The 21,917-nt window shown below is 44.0% G+C and overlaps 1 protein-coding gene across 1 annotated transcript in view; it reads right to left on the bottom strand.

Moving 5' to 3' along the window:
* thnsl2 (threonine synthase-like 2) overlaps nt 1-21,917 on the bottom strand; it is a 40,514-nt gene that overhangs the window by 9,947 nt on the left and 8,650 nt on the right. The window contains exons 3-7 of the mRNA XM_041194086.1: nt 19,678-19,872; nt 9,190-9,342; nt 2,574-2,804; nt 1,420-1,568; nt 636-761 (exon numbers count right to left, since the gene is read on the bottom strand). Of these exons, the coding sequence (XP_041050020.1) occupies nt 636-761; nt 1,420-1,568; nt 2,574-2,804; nt 9,190-9,342; nt 19,678-19,872 (854 nt within the window). The remainder of the gene's footprint in view (nt 1-635; nt 762-1,419; nt 1,569-2,573; nt 2,805-9,189; nt 9,343-19,677; nt 19,873-21,917) is intronic.

Consider the following 21,917-nt stretch of genomic DNA (forward strand, 5'->3'; position numbering starts at 1 on the left):
TCTCAACTAAACAAAACCTTGGGGTCAGCCATTCCCTGGTTCATTCCCCATGACCAATCAGAGTTGACCTGCCTGCTTTGAATTTGAACAAAATCTTGGCGGTTAACAGTTCTCATGCATCCTCCATGGCAACGCTGCTACCAAACAGAGTCCACTTGCCAGCCAATCAGCACTCTCTTCTCATGCGGTATAAATTGTTGTTCCCTTTACCATTGGTATTCTTGCAAACTATCCTGATGAGTGCAAAACGAAAAGCTGTTTATTCTGGGTTTTTTTCTGTCTCCTCTTTTATTTCTCTCCCTTCATCCCCCTCATATTTCACAATCTTTATTTGACCTTCTCTACATCATTTAAATCTAAATTGTATTTCATGCTGTATATTTCCTAGTTTGGGCTTTCCGTGCCTCAGTGAGGATACTTCAGTGATTAGTTATGGAGCCTCACTGTTGTTTGCCCTGTTCATAAATGCCACATATCTGTGGTAGAGGGCATCATGTGGGAAAAATGGAAACCTCCATTGACAAGATCACGTATAGTCTGTGGGCAGTTGTCTGTGAGGTGAATGTTCCTTGGCCACTGAGTGCAAACTCCGCACCAACACCTAATCAATTGTCAAAAAACAAAGAAAGACAGACCTTTGTGGACAAGACTTCTGGCACACTGGCTTTGCCCAGTTTCTGGAATTCTCCCATTATCATTTTTATCAAGGTGCTATCCTTTTCCGACAACAGCCAGAATATTCTCTCCATGTTGTATGGTTCCTGCAGAAGTAAGAAAAATTTGTTCATGTCAACTAGGAGCACCCTCACCTCTGAGTCAGAGGGTTGTGGATTCAAGACCCACTCCAGAACTCAAGTACAAAAATCAAAGCTGACATTCCAGTGCACTACTGAGCGAGTGTTGCATTGTCGGAGGTGCTGTCTTTCAGTTGAAAACAGGAGCCTGTCTGCCCACTCGGGTGGATGTAAAAGATCCCATGGCACCATTTTGAAGAAGAGTAGGGAAGTTATCCCCGGTGCCCTGGCCAATATTTATCCCTGAATCAACAGCACAAAAGCAGATTATCTGGTCATTATGAAATTGCTGTTTGTGTTAGAGTTCAAAAGTACTTCATTGTCTGTGAAGTTCTTTGGAACATTGTGAAAGACTATGTGTAAATGCAAGTCCTTCTTTCCTCTTTCCACTTGCCTTGCTGAGCAAGAGGTGTTCGGGAGCCCCTCAACTCTTACACACGGACAGAGATGGGAGGTTACTATCTGTTGTCAAGTCACCTAATGCCTCTACTGAGCAGGCTTATATTCTCAAGATTAAAGGATGTGTTCACATGTACTGGTACAAATGGACACTGCCGTCAAGGATCAATCAAAGCAGTTGTACACGAGTGCAACAGCCCAGGAATTAACCTCTGTATTAGCATACCTGGATGTCAATGGACGGTGCCAAGGAAGGCTTAATTGAATCGGCCAATGAGAAGTCACCATTCTGAATGGTTCTGTGAATTATATCATTTTCGTTGACAACAGCGACTAATCGAATTGGGAGACCCATCATCTGAGCAATGTATCCAGCTGGGAAAGACAGGGATGGAGGTTCAAGGGATTAAAAAAAACAATCACAGGAACTTAAAAGGAACATAGAACTTGGATGGCAACCTCAGCAAATCATCATTTCAATGAGAACTTGGCTTCCCGCAGTTTATAACAGCCAGAAATGCACAAGTCTCAGTGCAACTTTAGGCCTAGCACACCTGACAAAATACTGGGAGCATAGCAACATGGCAATTATAGGGTGGCTCCGCATAGCCATAGAAGGGAACAGAAAGAGCCCACTCGGCCCATCGGGGTTGTGCTAGCTGTTTCCTAAAGCAATCCCAATATTATCCTACTATAGTTATATAAACATCATTGAGTCAGGGGGGAGGGCGGCTGGTGTTGCAGGAAGTGGAATGCTGGGGGATCAGCAGCAAGGCTGGAGGGTTTGCTAACAGCAAGCCACGACTCCTCAGTATCCAGTCCCTTGATCAGACACTGAAAGCTTTTGATCAAGGGACACCACCCTCCCCCCCACCCCACCACACACCCTCGAAGTGACAAGCTGGCCACGTGCTTTTGGCTGCTGTGCATGCCACATGGTGCCAGGCTTCCTGCAGCTGGGTTAATACCAGGGCTGGCAGGATGAGGCCCATAAGTGGTCATTAATTGGCCAATTAAATGGGCAGGTTAACCATGTGCCTTCTCGCCCAGAATTTAATTCTGGTGGAGGCGGGAAGGTGGTAGTGTTTGAATACGCCACCATCCTGCATAATTATCATGCCCTTCCCACCTCCTAGCTTGCCACCAGCGAGAGCAGAAGATCCCACCCTTCAGCACATAATTTAGACTGACATTCCTAGTGTTGTGCTGAGGGAGTGCTGCACTGCTGGAGGATCCCCCATTCCCCTAGGAAATTGAACCGAGGCATCCTCTGCCTTCGCAGGTGGATGGAAGAGAAAGGTGCAGCATCATGTAAAACACTGTCACTGTACAGTTAACCAAAGCTGCTGTGTGACCCAGGGTATTTCATCTTAGTCCTACCTGTGATGTTGCCTGCTGCTCCTGTTGGTACAACAATCTCTACCAAAGGAAGTGGAGTCTCCTTCGTTGAAGAGCTACAGTGAAAGTATGCATAGAAATAGTGTGCGATCTGCACCATGACGCGGGCCCAATTGATGGAGTTTAAGCTCATTATGTTGTGTCTCTTCACAAACTCAGTGTCAGTAAACACATTCCGGATTGGCTCGTCCAGCTCATCACTTGTGCCATCAGCTGAATAAAAAGCACAGGACAGAATCAAAACACAGAATTATATAGGGAATACAACATGGAAACAGGACGTTCACACGAGCAGAGAGCAAGCAACTCTCATCACACATACCCACCCCATATATCTTCAACTACCTATTCAACTTAATATGCAATGGTGACACAGTTTCTGCCTCAGCTAGGCGTTCACTAGGGGTGAACAGTTTGCACTGACTGACATAATTACACTCAGAGTCGCACTCTACACCATCATTAGCAAATTATCGGTGAATAGCAAGATACAATTTAACATCAGAACATCCTGCTCTCATCCTGCTCTCATGCCCATCCTTGACCTGCTGCAATGTTCCAGTGAAGCCCAACACAAACTGGAGGAACAGCACCTCATCTTCCGATTAGGCACTTTACAGCCTTCCGGACTTCACATTGAGTTCAACAACTTCAGACCATGAACTCTCCCCTCTACCTTCACCCCTTTTTTAATCCCCCTTTTAAAAATGTATTTTTATCAACTAATTTTTATTTTTACTTTTTTTGATTCATTCATTGTTTTATTCCCTCTTTATCAATCTCTCCCTAACCCCCACCTATTGCTGGCCTTCTATCCAGCTTCAACTGCTCCACCCCCCTTAAACAGTATAAAATCCATCACATTTCTACTTCTCTTTAGCTCTGAAGAAGGGTCATATGGACCTCAAAACACTAACTCTGTTTCTCTCTCCACAGGTGCTGTCAGACCTGCTGAGTTTCTCTGTTTTAATTTCAGATTTCTAGCATCTGCAGTATTTTATTTTTATTATACTATTTAACATCATCATGCTTAGGTATTATACTGGATGGTGTGGAGTAGGGAAACCAGAGTTAGAAAGTCGGCTTGATTCCGTCATTGCATTTTACCCAAGGAAATATGGGGCATGGTTAAATCTCTGCTCATTGTTAATAAAAATGTTAAAAATGAAGTTCAAACATGTTTGCTTTCCACCCATTGCAGAACATCTCATCAAATAGGACTTACAATTCAAAAACAGGCATTCAGCCTAACTGGTCCATGCTCTACACAACCCTTCTCCCACCTTTCTTCATCTAACCCCATCAACATATCATTCTATTCCTTTCTCACTCATGCACTTATCTAGCTACTGCTTAAGTGCCTCTATGCTATTTACCTCAGTTATTCTTTACGGTAGCAAGTTCTACATTCTAACCACTCTCTGGTCAAGAAACTTCTCCTGAATTCATTATTAGATTTATTAGTGACTATCTTATATTTATGGCCCCTTGTTCTGGTCTTGACTGCAAGTGAAAACATACTCTCTACATCGACCATCTTGTGGTAATCATGGTTTTATTTAGTGTGTAATATACCTTCAAGAATAATGCTTGTTAAAGAAGATCACATGATCTATTAGTACCCAATAGGAGAGTAGCGCGAGCTACCTCTGTAGTTAGTAGTGTAGAGATAGAGTTTGCAGTGAAAGCACACATGTATTTGCTGCTGACTACCTTTCTAAATAAACCAAAACTTTCCACCTAAGAAGTTTTTGCTGATCAACTCAATAGTACCAACTATTATACAATGTTATCAATTGTACCAACTCCACCACCCCTCACAACAAACTGGTGACGAGGATATAACAAGCTTAACAGAAGAAATCAGGTGAAATGAAATTGGCACTGTACCACACCCAGTAATTGTAAGCAGAAGTTCTGTTTGAATCGAAGAAATAATTCCCTCTCAGAATGCTGCAATTCAGAAGAATTGATCCTTTCGATCCAGTCACAGATGATTGGTCTCATTACATTGAACGCCTTGCATTCTTTTTCCAAGCCAATGAGATTACGGGGGAAGAGAAGAGGCGAGTGATCTTCTTAAGTACATGTGGGAATAAAACCTATGGCTTGATTTGAAGTTTTATGGTACCCAGTGCCCCAGATTCAAAACATTTTGATGAATTGGTGGGCCTTGCGAATGATCATTATCAACCCAAGCCCTCAGTAATGATGCAAAGATTCAAGTTTAACTCGAGAAATAGAGTCCCAGGGGAGACAGTTGCATGCTATTTGGCACGTTTGAAGCAGCTAATGGAACATTGTGAGTTTGGTACATCTCTAAACGGCATGCTCAGTGTGCAGTGTGAATGAGGACACAATTCAGAAGAGATTATTGTCTGAGGTGAATTTGGATTTTAAGAAGGCGCTAGAGATAGTACTGGCCATGGAAAGCGCAGAGAGGGATTCAAAAGCAGGGAGAGCAAAATAGCTCAGTCCGCTACATCAGGTGGGAAACCCCAGCTAAAAAGGGTGTGAAAATGCAAGACTTTGCTGAGAAGAGAGAAACAGACCCACTAGCCAGAATTTTTTGAAATGACATAGCAGCAAAAACAAAGAATAATTTCAATATAGGTGGAAACAAGCAGTCTTTTAATGATTGGCAGTTTTAAAAAACTGAATGTTATTATTGTCACAGAAGTGGAAAAATAATGAGACAGTGAAAGGAAAGATTCAAGCAGGCTTTTAAACAAAAGAAAAGACCCAGTGAGATCTACAATGTAGAAGAGCCCGAAGCAACAAATTCAGATGTTTACACGTTGTTTAATCTGAAAGCTAGAAAGACAGAACCAACATTTGTAACACTGAAAGTAAATGGCAGACCTATTAGAGTGGAAGTAGACGCAGTAATTGGGGAACATACCTTCAGATATCTGAATAATGGGGATTGTTAATTAAATTTAGAAGAAATAACTGTCCAATTAACAACATACATGGTTGAAGACATTCAAGTCAGAGGCAAAAGCAGATTAACTGTCCATTATGGAAGTCAATCGGTAAAGCTGCCAGTGTTAGTATTGAGAGACAGAGGACCCAGCTTCCTCGGGCAAAATTGGTTAAAGGAAATTGACCTGAGTGGCCACTGAGATTCCAAAAGGAAGCTGGAAGTGTTCCTGTTTTGAAAAAGGAGTGTGTAAGGACTCAACAACCTGAAGAAGTGCAGGCTGTCTTAAATCAAAGCATGGAAGAACAGTAGAAGGAACTTGGGAACATAGGGAGAGAACATGCTAAAGGACAGAGTTTTAGACGAGGTGAGCAACCTCCAAAAGGAAAAAGAAAACCTGCTAAACATCCTTTGCACACTACAAGATTCCCTCAGTTCAAAATTTGTACCTCTAGAAAAGTATGAAGAGAAACAGAAAGAATTCAACACTTATCTGAATAAACTGAAGGATGAGTTGTCACAGAAGGCACAACAATGCTCAATTTTCCAGGAGCAGCAAACAAATACAAAAGTTGAAGAATTTTCGAAGAAGCAGACAATTATGAAATATTGGGAGACTCAACAACCGAGCTCACTCAAGTCGAGCTCACATCTGAGAGAAGGCTAGCCAGTATGAAAGTTGAAAAGAAGGCTGAGATTAAAGTCGGTGCTAGAAAGAAGGCGGCACATAGATAGAAGAAACAGAAACACAAATAAGACTTTAATCCTGGCAGCATACGAGTACGCTTTCCTACATCAGCCTGGAAATCAAATAGCAAGCTCCAATGCACTTAGTCGTTTGCCTTTACAAGAAATTGATGAGGGTGTCCCAGTTCCCCAGGAACTAGACCTAGCCATATCTCGAGTATGAGAACAAGTGCTTCATGGTTGTGCACAAGAGCCTGCATCTGATTAAACGAAACTGTACTTTAGTTTAGTGAAGAATTGTGTGCAATGTCAGCAACTGCAAAAGTTGCCTTCAACAGCTCTGTTACACCCTTGGGAGTGGCCAGGAAGAGCATGGGTGCGTTTACACATTGACTGTGTGGGACCTTTCATGAGAACAATATTTCTGCTCAATGTCAATGCCCATTCAAAATGGATGGACCTATATATTAGGTGAAGCAACCAATGTCGACAGCTACAATTAAGAAGCTACGTCAAAGTTTTGCCATTAAATGAACTACTAAAAACGGTCGTTTCTGATAACAGCACGACATTAGTGCGCTGCGTTTCAATGGTTTATCAGCCTCAACGGTATCACTCATGTAAAAACTTCACCGCACCACCCATCCTCAAATGGACTGGCTAAAAGGGCAGTTCAAATATTCAAGGCAGGCTTGAAGAAGCTAATTGGAAATTCCTTAGCAACCAAGCTAGCACACTTTCTTTTCCACTATAGGACCACCCCTCACACAACAACAGGTGCCACACCGACGGAATTATTGATGAAACACTGTCTCAGGACCAGACTGAGCTTAATAATGCCGAATTTAGGAGGGAAGGTGAAAAGGAGTCAGCGAAGTCAGAAAACTAGACACGACTGGCATAGTCATGAAAGGAAATTTACTGTGGGAGAGATGGCATATGTGAAGAACTTAGGAGAAGGGCCAAAGTGGTTATTGGGTGAACTAAGTGCAGTGACTGGGCCTCTATCTTATCACATGAAGGTAGAAGGCTGAGACATATGGAGACATGTGGATAATCTAAGGAAGAGAGAAACAAATCACCAAGAATTGACTCCACCAGTATTCATGACCGGATCAGCATTTCCTGTTGAGAGAACTCAACCCAGTACAGATATGTCCGACGTTCCTACAAGAGTTGAGGATACTGAAGCACCTGATGTTCAGGCAACCCCAGGAAAGGAGGTTCCTGACAAAGCATCTGAAGTTGTAGAAATGAGACGTTCTACACGCATAAGGAAACCACAGAAAGACTGAACTTGTAAATTACTTACCAATGTAAATATTTTGTTGTCTTGAGAAAATTGTACTTCTAAATATAAAATGTATATCCGAGTAAAGGGGGAGGGATATGGTAATTATGGTTTTATTTACCCTGTAATATAACTTTAAGAATAATGCTTGTTAAGGAACAGACATGGCCTTTAATGCCCAAAATGAGAGTAGCGCGGGCTACCTCTGTACTTAGTAGCTAGTAGTGTAAAGATAGAGTTTGAAGTGAAAGCACATGTGTAGTTGTTGCTGAGTGCATTTGTAAATAAACTAAAAGTTTCCACTGAAGGAGTGTTTGCTGATCAACTCTATCAATAGTACCAACTCGGCCACAACTCACAACACCTATCAAACTCTTTCACTGTCTTTTCGAGAGAAAGGAGCTCCAGCCTGTTCAATCCTTGGTAACTTCTATGTTCAGGTATCATTCTGGTAATTCTTTTATGCACCTTTTTCTCCTGCAAATTTACACAATCTTCCTCAATTGAACAATTCCATGTCTAATTTTTAAAAAAATATTTCCTGGGATGTGGGTGTCAGGTCAGTATTTGTTGCCCGTCTGAGCTGAATAACTTGCCAGGCCATTTCAGAGAGTATTTAAGAGTCACATGTAGGCTTGACCAGGTAAGGATAGCAGATTTCCTACTCTAAAGGACTTTTGTGAACCAGATGGGTTTTTAAAAACAATCGATGATAGTTTCATGGTCACCATTACTGAGGTTAGCTTTATAATTCCAGATTATATTCCAGATTTATTAACTGAATTTAAATTCCACCAACTGCCATGTTGTTGCTTCATAATTAGGTAAAATGTATGGTGTGATTGGTCTGCATCTCCAACTAAAAGAAAGTGAATATAGAATCCTAGCTACTGTTCAATGTAACAAGTCTGATTAACCCACATGTTGCATCACAGCAGGTGAAATACAGGATCTTGCCCTTTGCTATTGCCACAGCCCTGAATACAGCGCGGATCAACAGGATAGAAAGGGGAGAAACTGGGTGACACCAACAGCAAAATGCAAACTATGTTAAATATATGTTGAATTTTCTACTGCACCAGATTTTATTTCCACTGAAGACCACAGAACTGTAGTCCAGTCTTTTGGATATTTGTTTCCGAGCCTCACCGTCAGAGTTTGCAATTAAAAATCTTGGCAATATTTTCCAAGTCAATGGAAGATAAACATTGACGGGATGGCTGCTGATTCGCTAGGAGCCCTTGTAGCATTGCTGGCACAGCCCAATTTTATCCCCATAGAATTATAAAGCACAGAAGGGGGCCCTTTGGCCCATTGGGCCTGGGCCAGCAATTATTCCCACGCCCCTGTTCTTTTTCCCATTAGCAATGCAAATATTTCAAATACTTAATTGGCTGTAAAGTGCTTTGGGGTGACGGAGTTTGCCAGAGATTCTATCTAAATGAAAATTCCTGCTTTCTCCTTTATATGTCCAATAAAAATATTGGATATAGCGTGGCCCCATGCCATTGGCAGGACTTCACAAATAGCCAAGTCACGTCGGATAATCCAGGTCTGCTTGCCTCTGATTTTCCATCTGTCAATCTCTCAATGGGCAGCACACTTATGTGGTGACTATGCAAGCTATTGCCAATGTAAAAGGACCTCCTAAATTCACCTTACAATGTCAATGTGAGGAATGGGAAACATTCACAAACCTGCAAACACATGGACATTATCTTCAATAACGGTCGTCATCTGCAACTCTTGAATTGGACTACAGCGACCATGTGGCAGCAACACGATGATGTTCATGTTGTCCATGCCCCGGATACTCTCAATGGCAGAGCTGCCAGTGTCTCCTGCTGTTCCTGTGGTTGAGATGAAGTTAATTACTTTTTGCTTTATTGGAGTTAATGGCCCAAGCTTCATGGAGCCAGGCAGCAATCGGAATAGAAAGAAAACATAGTAAATCAAGGACCATGATTGTGTTTCAAAAACTCAGTGCATTGTAATTTGCTGTTCATACCTAATGTCCTTTAGGGAAGGAAATCAACCATCCCTACTTGGTCTGGCCTACATGTGATTCCAGATCCACAGTAAAGCGGTTGACTCTTAATTGTCCTCTGAAATGGTCTAACAAGGCAAGCAGTTCAAGGTCAGTAGGACAGTTAGGGGGTGGGCAACAAATGCTGGCCTTGATAGTGACATCCACGTCCCATGAAAGAATAATTTTTGAAAAATCTAGTTCACTCATTAACGTTGTGCTTTCTAACATACATTGGCTCCGACACTACCAATGACACAAACTTAATATCCTCAAAAACGTGTTCAAATCCCTCCCTGGTCTCACACTTCCCATCTCTTGCAGCTCTCCAAGAACTTTGCATTCCTCCAATTCTGCTCTTTTGTGCAGCCCTCACTTCCTGTGCTCCACAATAGTGGCCATGCCTTCAGCTGTCTAGACCCAAAGCCCTGGGATTCCCTCCTTACCTCCTCTTTCAACGTGCTCCTTAAGTCCCTTTGACCAAGTTTTTGGTCAAGTCCCCTTCCTTGGCTCGATGTCCTTTCTTTTTTGTCTGAATCTGATTACATTCCTGGGAAGCGCCATCGGATGTTTTACTACATTAATGGTGCTACGTGAGTGCAAGTAATTGTTGATGAGTAATTAATAATTTAAGTACCTAAGAAAGAGTTAATGAGTGTAGGAGAGTGAGAGACAAATCTTAGGCCAGAGTCTTCGGGTCAGCGAGTGGGGGCAGGCTCCGGTCGCCGAGGAGTAAAATTGCATGCGGTCACCGTGCGTCATTCAGATCTTCAGTTCGGCAGGTGCGCACTGGAGTCTGCTGCGCGCCTGCTGATCTGTCAAAGGCCTATTAAGGCCATTTAACTTCCAAGTAAAATAATTAACTGAGTTGCCTGTCCAACCTTAAGGTTGGCAGTGGGTGGATGAAGAGCCCAGGCGGCCTTTGCATTTATCATGAAATCCCATCCACGGGTGGGATGAAGTTTCACGAAGGTTTTTAAACTTCAAATAAAAATTTTGAATAAAATTCATAGACATATCCCAGCTCATGTGACACTGTCATGTCTTAATTTTTTTTTTTCCTTTATTTAAATTTTTAAAAATCAAACTAATCTCCTTGAGGCGGCTCTGTGCCTTGACTCGGCCTACTCACCCTGCCCGCACGGGTAGCGCTGAGCGCTTCCTGGTGCGCGTCATGCTGGGAGGGCCTTAATTAGCCTACCCACGTAAAATGGCGGCGTGCAGCCGATCGTGGGAGGCGATCGGCTGCAAACCCACCCGCTCCCACCCAACCCTCCCCCACCCCTGACGGGGAGAAAATTCTTCCCTTAATGTCATTGCAATATGCATACAGAATAAAGAAAGTGTATGTAGGACCTTGTATTGAATGCTTCAGAAAAAGTAAAAAGATTGCACTGGACAGTTATTAGAAATAAAAAATGCTTGGAATGTGGTCCTTGTTAATGATTAGTCACTATTACAGAAAGATACTATCCTTGTGGCTAACCACCTAGTGACATGCAACCACGCAGTCAGATCTCCTCAACAACTAATTAATAAAATTAGCTATATTAGTCAGTATTTGCGAGTGGTACAAGCAGATGATATGTTTAACTTATATTTTGGGTTGTTTGTGCGCAAATGCAATTGGTGGCCATGCAGACATCAACTGGTATCTGCAGTACCAATCCGAATGATTCCTTTCATGTTAGTCTGTAAATTTTCTAGCACCTGCCCTACCAGTCAGACTCTGCTACTTGAATTTGATGCCATTTTAAGCTTGTAGAATCACATGGAATGCTGTGTGTGAATGTGTGAAGTGTGGCAAATAAGATTGTAACGTTGCAAACATAGATAGCTACATGGAAACATGATGCTGTGGTGATAAATGAGACCTGGCTTAAAGAAGGATATAAAATATTGTTGGATAGAAGGTATTCAAGAAAGATACGAAAGGGAGAAAAGGATGAAGGGTACTGATGAAGGAGAACATTGCAGTGCTGGAGGAAGAGGATGACCCAGAGAAGCCAAGGACAGAATCTATTTAGCTAGAGCGAACAAACAAAAAAGGTGCAAGGACATTGCTCGGTGTAGTCTATAGACCAACAACTTGTAGGAACGGTGTAGAGGAACAAATCTGCAAGGAAATTACAGGGAAGTGCCAGTTTTTCTTTTATTCATTCATGGGATGTGGGCTTCGCTGTTTGGGGCCAGCATTTATTGTTCATTCCTAGTTGCCCTTGAGAAGGTGGTGGTGAGCTGCCTTCTTGAACTGCTGCAGTCCATGTGTTATAGGTACACCCACAGTGCTGTTAGAAAGGGAGTTACAGGATTTTCACCCAATGACAGTGAAGGAATTTTGTAAACTTCTATCAAGTCGTCCCGCAATCTCTGTTGCTCTAGTGAGAACAATCCAAGTTTCTCCAACCTCTCCTCATAGCTAATAACCTCCAGACCAGGCAGCAAACTGGTAAACCTCCTCTGTTTGTGGATGAGGTGCCAATCAAACGGGCTGCTTTGTCCTGGATGGTGTCAATCTTCTTGAGTGTTGTGGGAGCTGTACTCATATATTTCCAAGTCAGGATGGTGAATGACTTGGAGGGGAACTTCCAGGTGGTGGTGTTCCCATCTATCTGTCCTTCTAGACGGTAGTGCTTGTAGATTTGGAAGCTGCTGTCAAAGAAGCCTTGGTGCATTCCTGCAGAGTATCTTGTAGATGGTGCACACTGCTGCAACTGTGCATTAGTGGTGGAGGAAGTGAATAGAACAAAGCACAAAGAAAAGTACAGCACAGCAACAGGCCCTTCGGCCCTCCAAGCCTGCGCCGATCATATTACCTGTCAAACTAAAACATTTTGCACTTCCGGAGTCCGTATTCCTCTATTCCCATCCTATTCATGTATTTGTCAAGCTGCCTCTTAAACACCACTATCGTACCTGCTTCCACCACCTCCTTTGGCAGTGAATTCCAGACACTCACTACCCTCTGCATAAAAAACTTGCCCTGCACATCTCCTCTAAAGTTTTCTCCTCTCACTTTAACTCTATGTCCTCTAGTAATTGACTCTTCCACCCTGGAAAAAAGCTTCTGACTATCTACTCTGTCCATGCCACTCATAATTTTGTAAACTTCTAACAAGTCGTCCCTCAATCTCCGTTGCTCTAGTGAGAACAATCCGAGTTTCTCCAACCTCTCCTCATAGCTAATAACCTCCAGACCAGGCAGCATCCTGGTAAACCTTCCCTGTTTGTGGATGTGGTGCCAATCAAATGGGCTGCTTTGTCCTGGATGGTGTCAATCGTCTTGAGTGTTGTGGGAGCTGCACTCATCCAGGCAAGTGGAAAGTATTCCATCACATTCCTGACTTGTGTCTTGTAGATGGTGGACAGGCTTTGGGGAGTCAGGAGGTGAGTTACTCATCGCAGGATTCCTAGCCTCTGACCTACTCTTGTAGCCACAGTATTTATATGGCTAGTCCAGTTCAGTTTCTGGTCAATGGTAACCCCCAGGTTGTTGATAGTGGGGGATTCAGTGATGATATTGCCATTGAACATCAAAGCACAATAGTTGGATTCTCTCTTGTAGGAGATGGTCATTCCCTGACACTTGTGTGGCGGGGATATTACTTGCTACTTGTCAGGCCAAGCCTGGATATTGTCCAGATCTTGCTGCATTTGGACATGGACTGCTTCAGTAGCTGGGGAGTCGCGAATGGTGCTGAACATTGTGCAATCATCAGCAAACATCCCCACTTCTGATCTTTTGATGGAATGATGAAGCTGGTTGGGCCTAGGACACTATCCTGAGGAACTCCTGCAGTAATGTCCTGGAGCTGAGATGACTGACCTCCAACAACCACAACCATCTTCCTTTCTGCTAGCTATGACTCCAACCAGCAGAGAGTTTTTCAACAGATTCCCATTGACTCCAGTTTTGCTAGGGTTCGTTGATGCCATAATCAATCAAATGCGGCCTTGATGTGAAGGGCAGTCACTCTCACCTCACCTTGGGAGTTCAGCTCTTTTGTTCATGTTTGAACCAAGACTGTACTGAGGTCAGGAGCTGACTGGCCTTCGCAGAACCCCAAACTGGATGTCAGTGAGCAGGTTACTGCTAAGCAAGCACCACTTGATAGCACTGTTGATGACCCCCTCCATTACTCTGCTGATGATGGAGAGTAGATGATGGGGCGGTAAGTGGCCGGGTTGGATTTGTCCTGCCTTTTGTGTACAGGACTACACCTGGGCAATTTTCCACATAGCTGGTTAGATGCCAGAGTTGTAGCTGTACTGGGACAGCTTGGCTAGGCGCACAGCAATTCCTGGAGCATAAGTCTTCAGTACTATTGCCGGAATATTGTCAGGACCCAAAGCTAGGATTGTAGAGTAGTTATAATGGGAGATATTAATTATGCAAAAACAGATTGGGATTGTAGAAGTGCAAAGGAAAGAGAGAGGCAAGGGTTCCTGGAGTGTGTTCAGTAGAACTTTCTACATCAGTATGTGTAAAGGATTAACTCTAATAATAGCAACTGAGCATGTGGCTAAGGATCTATGTCATAGTGATGTCACTCACTGAGAGAAAATGAGCAAGAATCACCTTAGGGAGAAACTATAGCTAATGTCCAATCTGATGTCCAACAACACCGTATACAGTTAGTAATGTAAATAAATATATTTTGAAGGGAAGACCATTGCCCCCTTTAAGATCTCTTCTGGAGTAAGAAACCAATGTCTCACGAGACAACCTGTCAACAACAGAATATGTTTTCAGTCCAATGAGAAATGAGGCATTGCTAGACCTGGTTCTCAGGAATGAGGTGGGCCAAGAGGATCATGATTCAGTAGGAGAACATTTAGGGTACAGAAGTCACTGAAATGGTAATCCAGAGACCAAAACAGATGGTGAAATTTGAATTCAATAAACATCTGGAATTAAAAGTCTAATGATGACCATGAAATCATTGCCGATTGTCATGAAACCCCATCTGGTTCACTAATGTCCTTAGGGAAGGAAATCTGCTGTCTCACCTGGCCTGGCCTACATGTGACTCCAGATCCATAATGCCCTCTGAAATATAGAAACATAGAAAATAGGAGCAGGAGTAGACCATTTGGCCCTTCGAGCCTGCTCTGCCATTCATTATGATCATGGCTAATCATCCAACTCAATAGCCTGCTCCCACTTTCTCCCCATACCCTTTGATCCCTTTCACCCCAAGAGCTATATCTAACTCCTTCTTGAAAACACACAATGATTTGGCCCCAACTACTTTCTGTGGTAGCGAATTCCACAGGCTCACCAATCTCTGGGTGAAGAAATTTCTCCTCATCTCAGTCCTAAATGGTCTACCCCGTATCCTCAGATTGTGTCCCCTGGTTCTGGACTCCCCCACCCTTCGATCGATGTTCGATCGAACATCCTTCCTGCATCTACCTTGTCTAGTCCTGTTAGAACTTGAAAGGTTTCTGTAAGATTCTTCTCATTCTTCTGAACTCCAGCGAATATAATCTGAAATGACTCAATCTCTCCTCATATGTCGGTCCCACCATCCCAGGAATGTGTCTGGTAAGCCTTTGCTAAACTCCCTCTGTAGCAAGGACATCCTTCATCAGGTTAGGAGACCAAAACTTCACACAATTTTCCAAGTGTGGTCTCACCAAGGCCCTGTATAATTGCAGCAAGACATCCCTGCTCCTGTACTCAAGTCCTCTCGGTATGAAGGCCAACATACCATTTGCCTTCTTTACCGCCTGCTGTACCTGCATGATTAGCCTAGCAAACCACTGAGTGGCCAAGCAAACCACTCAGTTGTATCTAAGGGTTATAAAGTCTGTAAAAATGAATGAAACCGGATAGACCACCCGGTGCCAATCTAGGCACCAGAAACAACAATGGCAAACTCAGGCCTGATGACTCTGCAAAGTCCTCCTTACTAACAGTTGGGGGCTAGTGCCAAATTTAGGAGAGCTGTCTTACAGACTGGTCAAGCAGCAGCCTGACATAGTCATCCTAACGGAATCATACCTTACAGATAATGTCCTAAACTCCACCATCACCATCCCTGGGCATTTCCTGTCCCACCAGCAGGACAGACCCAGCAGAGGTGGCGGTACACCTCTGTACACCTGGTGGTATACAGTTGGGAGGGAGTTGCCTTCAATATCGACTCTGGACCCCATGAAGTCTCAAGGTATCAGGTCAAGCATGGGCAAGGAAACCACCTGCTGATTAACACGTACCGCCCTCCCTCAGCTGACAAATCTGTGCTCCTCCATGTTGAACACCACTTGGAGGAAGCACTGAGGGTGGCAAGGGTACAAAAGTACTCTGGGTGGGGGACTTAAAGTCCATCACCAAGGGTGGATCGATAGCACCACTAATGACAGAGCTGACTGAGTCCTAAATGACACAGCTGCTAGACTGGGTCTACAGCAGGTGGTGAGGGAACCAACAAGAGGGCAAAACATACTTGACCTTATCCTCACCAACCTGCCTGCTGCAGATGGGTCTGTCCATGACAGTATCAGTAGGTGTGACCACCACACAGCCCTTGTGGAGACGAAGTCCCATCTTCACACTGAAGATACCATCCATCATGTTGTGTGGCACGACCACCGTGCTAAGTGGGATAGATTTCGGACAGATCTAGCAACTCAAGAGTGGGCATCCATGAGGTGCTGTGGGCCATCAACAGTAGCTGAACTGTACCCAACCACAATCTTCAACCTTATGGCCCAACATATCTCCCACTCTACCACTACCATCAAGCCAGGCAATCAACCTGGTTCAATGAAGAGTGCAGGAGGGCATGCCAGGAGCAGCACCAAGCATACCTAAAATGAGGTATCAACCTGGTGAAGCTACAATGCAGGAATACTTGCATGCCAAACAGCTAAGCAATTCCACAATCAATGGATCAGACCTAAGCTCCCTCACACTCTCCCCTTCTCCTACACACTCTCCCCTTCTCCTACACACTCTTCCCTTCTCCTACACACTCTCCCCTTCTCCTACACCCTCTTCCCTTCTCCTACACACTCTTCCCTTCTCCTACACACTCTCCCCTTCTCCTACACACTCTCCTCTTCTTCTACACACTCGCCCCTTCTCCTACACACTCTTCCCTTCTCCTACACACTCTTCCCTTCTCCTACACACTCGCCCCTTCTTCTACACACTCGCCCCTTCTCCTACACACTCTTCCTTTCTCCTACACACTCTCCCCTTCTTCTACACACTCACCCCTTCTCCTACACACTCTTCCCTTCTCCTACACACTCTCCCCTTCTCCTACACACTCTTCCCTTCTCCTACACACTCTTCCCTTCTGCTACACACTCTCCCCTTCTCCTACACACTCTCCCCTTCTCCTACACACTCTCCCCTTCTCCTACACCTTCTTCCCTTCTGCTACACACTCTCCCCTTCTCCTACACACTCTCCCCTTCTCCTACACACTCTCCCCTTCTCCTACACACTCTCCCCTTCTCCTACACACTCTCCCCTTCTCCTACACACTCTTTCCTTCTCCTACACACTCTCCTTCCCACCACCGGGGTGCCCGAGTCATGAGGGGGGAAAAATATCTGCCCTTCCAAGGCCACAGGCCCCACCCTCCCTTGGGTGTCAGCCACACACCTGTGATTGAACTTGTGGAGGTTTGTGGCTCTTGGTGAATGTTTCTACAGCTCTCCAAAAGATTCCGCTAAGTTTAGACCTTCTCCTCTAACGTGTAAAGCCCACACGGAATGTTTCAAAAACCTGAGGGATGAAAATCGTTTCTGAGTGAAGGCAGCTGCAGTTCTAAATGTGCTGATGCCTCCACGAAACACACATGTGCAAAGTACAACCTGCCCCTCCCAGAATGAAAACGCAATCAAACTTGGAAATGACTGGAATGGGTCCAAACTGGAGTTCCATTTTAAGGTATACCAGACCAGTCTGGACCTGTACGAGACATTTCCCAAGTTTCCCTGGTTTTCCCTCATCCTCCACCCCCACAAAATTGATGGATGCTGTTCCCAGGGGCTAGAATTAAGGATTCGGGGCTCCAGTGCCCTTTCGGCTAAGGTGCTGAGCCCTTTCGCTCACCCCCCTTCAGAACACCCCCACAGGAAATTCAGGCTTGAGAGAAGAGACTGGCAGCTAACAAAAAGGGAATCCAGAAGAATTCTACAGGCCGATAAAGAGGTGGTAAGAGGAGGAGTGTAATAGGAAGGATGTGATTGCATTGGAGAGGGTGCAGAGGAGATTTACCAGGGTGCTGCCTGGGTTGGAGGGTCTGAGCTATGAGGAGAGATTTGATAGGCTGGGGTTGTTTTCCTTGGAGCAGCGATTGTTGAAAGGGGACCTGAGATTATATATAAGATTATGAAGGGCTTAGAAAGGGTGGGTAGGAAGGCACTTTTTCCATTAGCAGAGGGATCAATAACCAGGAGGCAGAGATTTAATAAAGTTTATGTAATATTTATTAATATGTCCCATCTCGTGTGACGTTGTCACATGAGGGGGACATGTTAATAATTTTTTTATTTTGCTATTTTTGATGTTTTTTAATCTTTCACCGATCTCCCTGAGGCAGAACTTAAGGTAAGGGGTAGAAGGCTAAGAGGGGAGTTGAGGAGAATTTTTTTTCACCCATAGGGTGGTTGGAATCGGGAACTCACTACCTGAAAGGGTGGTTGAGTCAGAAACTCTTGTAACGTTTAAGAAGTATTTGGATATTCACTTGCATTGCCATAGCCTCCAGGGCTATGGGCCAAGAACTGGAAAATAGGATTAGCGTAGTCAGATCTTTGTTGACCAGAGCAGACCCGATGGGCTGAATGGCTTTCTTCTGTGCTATGAACATCTCTGAGTCTAGAGTAGGACCGATTAGGGACCAAAAAGTAGATTTATGCATGGAGGCAGGGGCATGGCTGAGGTATCAGGTGAATATCTTGCATGTGTCTTTACCAAGGGAGAAGACATTGAAGAGGTCATGGTGAAAGAGGAGGTAATTTAGACACTTGAAGGGTTGAAAATTGAAAACATTCCAATGGAAACAATTTCTTCCAATCAACTCTTATCTGAACCTCTCATTTTCAATACTTATATTAATCTTCCCTTAACCTACTCTGCTCTAAGTCTCTGACTAAACATAGGAACATAGGACTTAGGGAACAGGAGTAGGCCATTCAGCCCTTTGAGTCAGCTCTGCCATGTAATAAGATCACGGGCAGAATTTAGCCCTCGATGGGCAGGCGGGCCCCACTGGCTCGGCAGCGGGTGGGCAGCCGAACTCCGCCGCCGAAACGGGCCCCGCCGCCATTTTGAGTGGGCGGGCCAATTAAGGCCTGGCCAGCAGGCTTCCAGATAGGAAGCGCTATGCACTTCCTGGCCGGTGGGGGGGGGGGGGGTGCGGGAATGGATTCCCCATCTGTCAAAGTGCGCTGTTTTGCGAAAGAGCGCACTGCTCCCTGAGGCTAAGTGCTGCTTCAGGGAGATCGGTGAAAGTTTAAAAAACATTAAAAATAGCAAAATAAAAAAATTATTAACATGACCCCCTCATGTGACAATGTCACACGAGATGGCACTTGTTAATAAATATTACATAAACTTTATTAAAGATTTTTTAAACATGAAACCTCATCCCTCCAGTGGATGAGGTTTCATGTTTTTTCTCCATCCCGCTGGGGCTCCTGGCCTGCCCGCCAGCCTTAAGGTTGGACGGGCAGGTATTTAATTATCTTAATGATTCTGTCAATGGCCACAATTGGCCATTGACAGGTCAGCGGGCAGACAGCTGATTTCGCTGTCCGCCTGCCTTCCTGAATATTTAAAAGGGGCGGGATGACGTCATGGGTTCCTCCCGACATCATCCCGCATCATTTTCCTGTCGGCAAGCAGGCCCCACCCCCAAATCGCCGACGGGAAATTTCTGGCCCATGATTGATCTGGTTGTGGTCAACTACACTCTGCCGCGTGCCTCCCATAACCATTGACTCCCAGCATCGCTGGTACCACTCAAAATAAATCTCCCCTGCACCCTCTCCAAGGCTTCCTAAAGTTCCCAGTGTTGGACACAATACTGCAGCTGAAGCCCAAGCAGTGATTTATAAATTGATTTGAGAAGAGAAATAAGCCAACCTCTAAGGTTTTCAGGCAGAAGAATCTCTCTCTTCATATTCCACTTACCTACTACAATGGTGATGCGTTTCTTCCTCTTCCTCAGGAAATACTGGAGCAGCTGTCCAACGCAAGACATTGCGAGGTCCTTAAAGGCATAGGTAACACCGTGCCATAGCTCCAGAACGTTCAGCCCGTTTTTCAGTCTGGCTAATTCCACAATGTCCTTGTGTTGAAATCTCTGGAAGGCCTGGCTGATCAGGTCTGAAAATTGCAAAACCAGCTACGTTAATCATGAAATAGGAGCAGAAGTAGACCATTCAGCCCCTCGAGCCTGCTCTGCCTTTCAAGAAGATCATGGCTGATCTGTTTCTGTTTCAAATTCCACATTCCCATCTACCCCCTATAACCTCTAATTCACTTGCTTAACAAGGTCTATCTACCTCTGTCTTAAAAATATTCATTGACCCTGCCTCCAATGTCTTCTGAGGCAGAGAGTTCTAAAGTTGCACAACCCTCTGAGAGAAAACATTTCTCCTCACCTCTGTCCTATAAGGGCGACCTCTAATTTTAAAACAGTGCTCCCTAGTTTTGGACTCACCCAGGAGAGGAAACATCCTTTGAACGTTCACCTTGCCAAGGCATTCTGGATCTTATAGACTTCAATCAAATCACCCCTCACTCTTCTAAACTCCAGTGGAAACAAGCCCAGTCTGTCCAACCTTTCCTCATAAGACAACCCACTCATTCCAGGTATCAATCTAGTAAACCTCCTCTGAACCTCCTCCAACATATTTGCATCCCTCCTTAAGTAAGGAGGCCAAAACTGCACACAGTATTCAAGATGTGGCCTCACCAATGCCTTGAATAACTGAAGCATAACATCCTTACTTATATGTTCAATTTGTCTCATATTAAAGGATAGCATTCCATTAGCCTTCTTGATTAGATGCTGTACCTGCATGCTAACTTTTTGTGACTCATGCATGAGAACACCTAGATCCCTCTGCACCTTGGAATTCTGCAGTCATTCTTTGTTTAAGTAATACTCTGTTTATTTTATTCTTCCTGCCAAAGTCAACAACTTCACATGATCCCACGTTACACTCCATCTACCAGATTTTTGCCCACTTACCTAACCTAGCAATATCCATCTGCAAACTCCTTATGTCCTCTTCACAACATACTTTCCTACCTATCTATGCGTTGTCTGCAAATTTAGCTACCATGCCTTCACCCCTCTCATCTAAGTCATTAGTGTAAATTGTAAAAAGCTGAGACCCCAGTACAGACCCCTGCAGGGCTCCACTCATCATATCCTGCCAGTCTGATGAAGACCGATTTATGCGTGCTCTCTGTTTTCTGCCAGCCAGCTAATCTTCTATCCATTCTAGTATGTTACCCCATACACCATAAGCTGTTATTTTCCACAATAACTTTAAATGTGATACCTTATCAAATGCTTTCTGAAAATCCAAAGTACAGTACATCTACAGGCTCCCCTTTATCCACAGCACATATGTTGGTCCTTCAAAGAACTTTAATAAATTGTTTAAGCGTAATTTCCCTTTCACAAAACCATGCTGACTCTTCCCGATTACCCTGAATTTTTCTAAGTGCCCAACTATAACCTCTTTACTGATCAATCCTAACACCTTCCCCATAACAGACATTAGGCTAAATGATCCATAGTTTGCTGTTTACTGCCTCCCTCCCTTCTGGATTAGAGGGGTTATATTTGCTACTTTCCAGCCTGATAGAACCTTTCCTGAATCTAGTGAATTTTAGAAAATTAACACCAGTGCATCGACTACCTCATTAGCCACCTCTTTTAAGACCCTAAGATGTAGTCCATCAGGACCCGGAGACTTGTCAACCTGCAGCTCCATTAATTTGCTCAGTACCGTTACCCTAGTGATTTCAATTTCACCAAATTCCTCTCTCCCTTCCATCTCTTGATTTGCAGCTATTACTGAAATATTTTTTGTATCCTTTATAGTGAAAACAGAAGCAAAAATTTGTTCATTTCCTTATTATCTACTATTAACTCCCCATTCTCACTCTCAAGAGGACCAACACTCACTTTACTTACTCTTTTCCTTTTTAAACACCTGTAGAAATTCTTGAAATCCATTTTTGCATTCCTAGTTACTCTAATTTCTTTCTCCTGATTAATCTTTTAGTCATTCTCTGCCATTCTTTATATCCTGTCCAATCATCTGACCTGCCGCTAATCTTTGCGGAGTTGTATGCTTTCTCCTTAAGTTTGATGCTTCTCCTAACTTCTTTAGTTAACCACAGATGATTGG

The sequence above is a fragment of the Carcharodon carcharias genome, chromosome 1 (genome assembly GCF_017639515.1).
Source record: "Carcharodon carcharias isolate sCarCar2 chromosome 1, sCarCar2.pri, whole genome shotgun sequence".
NCBI lineage: Eukaryota > Metazoa > Chordata > Chondrichthyes > Lamniformes > Lamnidae > Carcharodon > Carcharodon carcharias.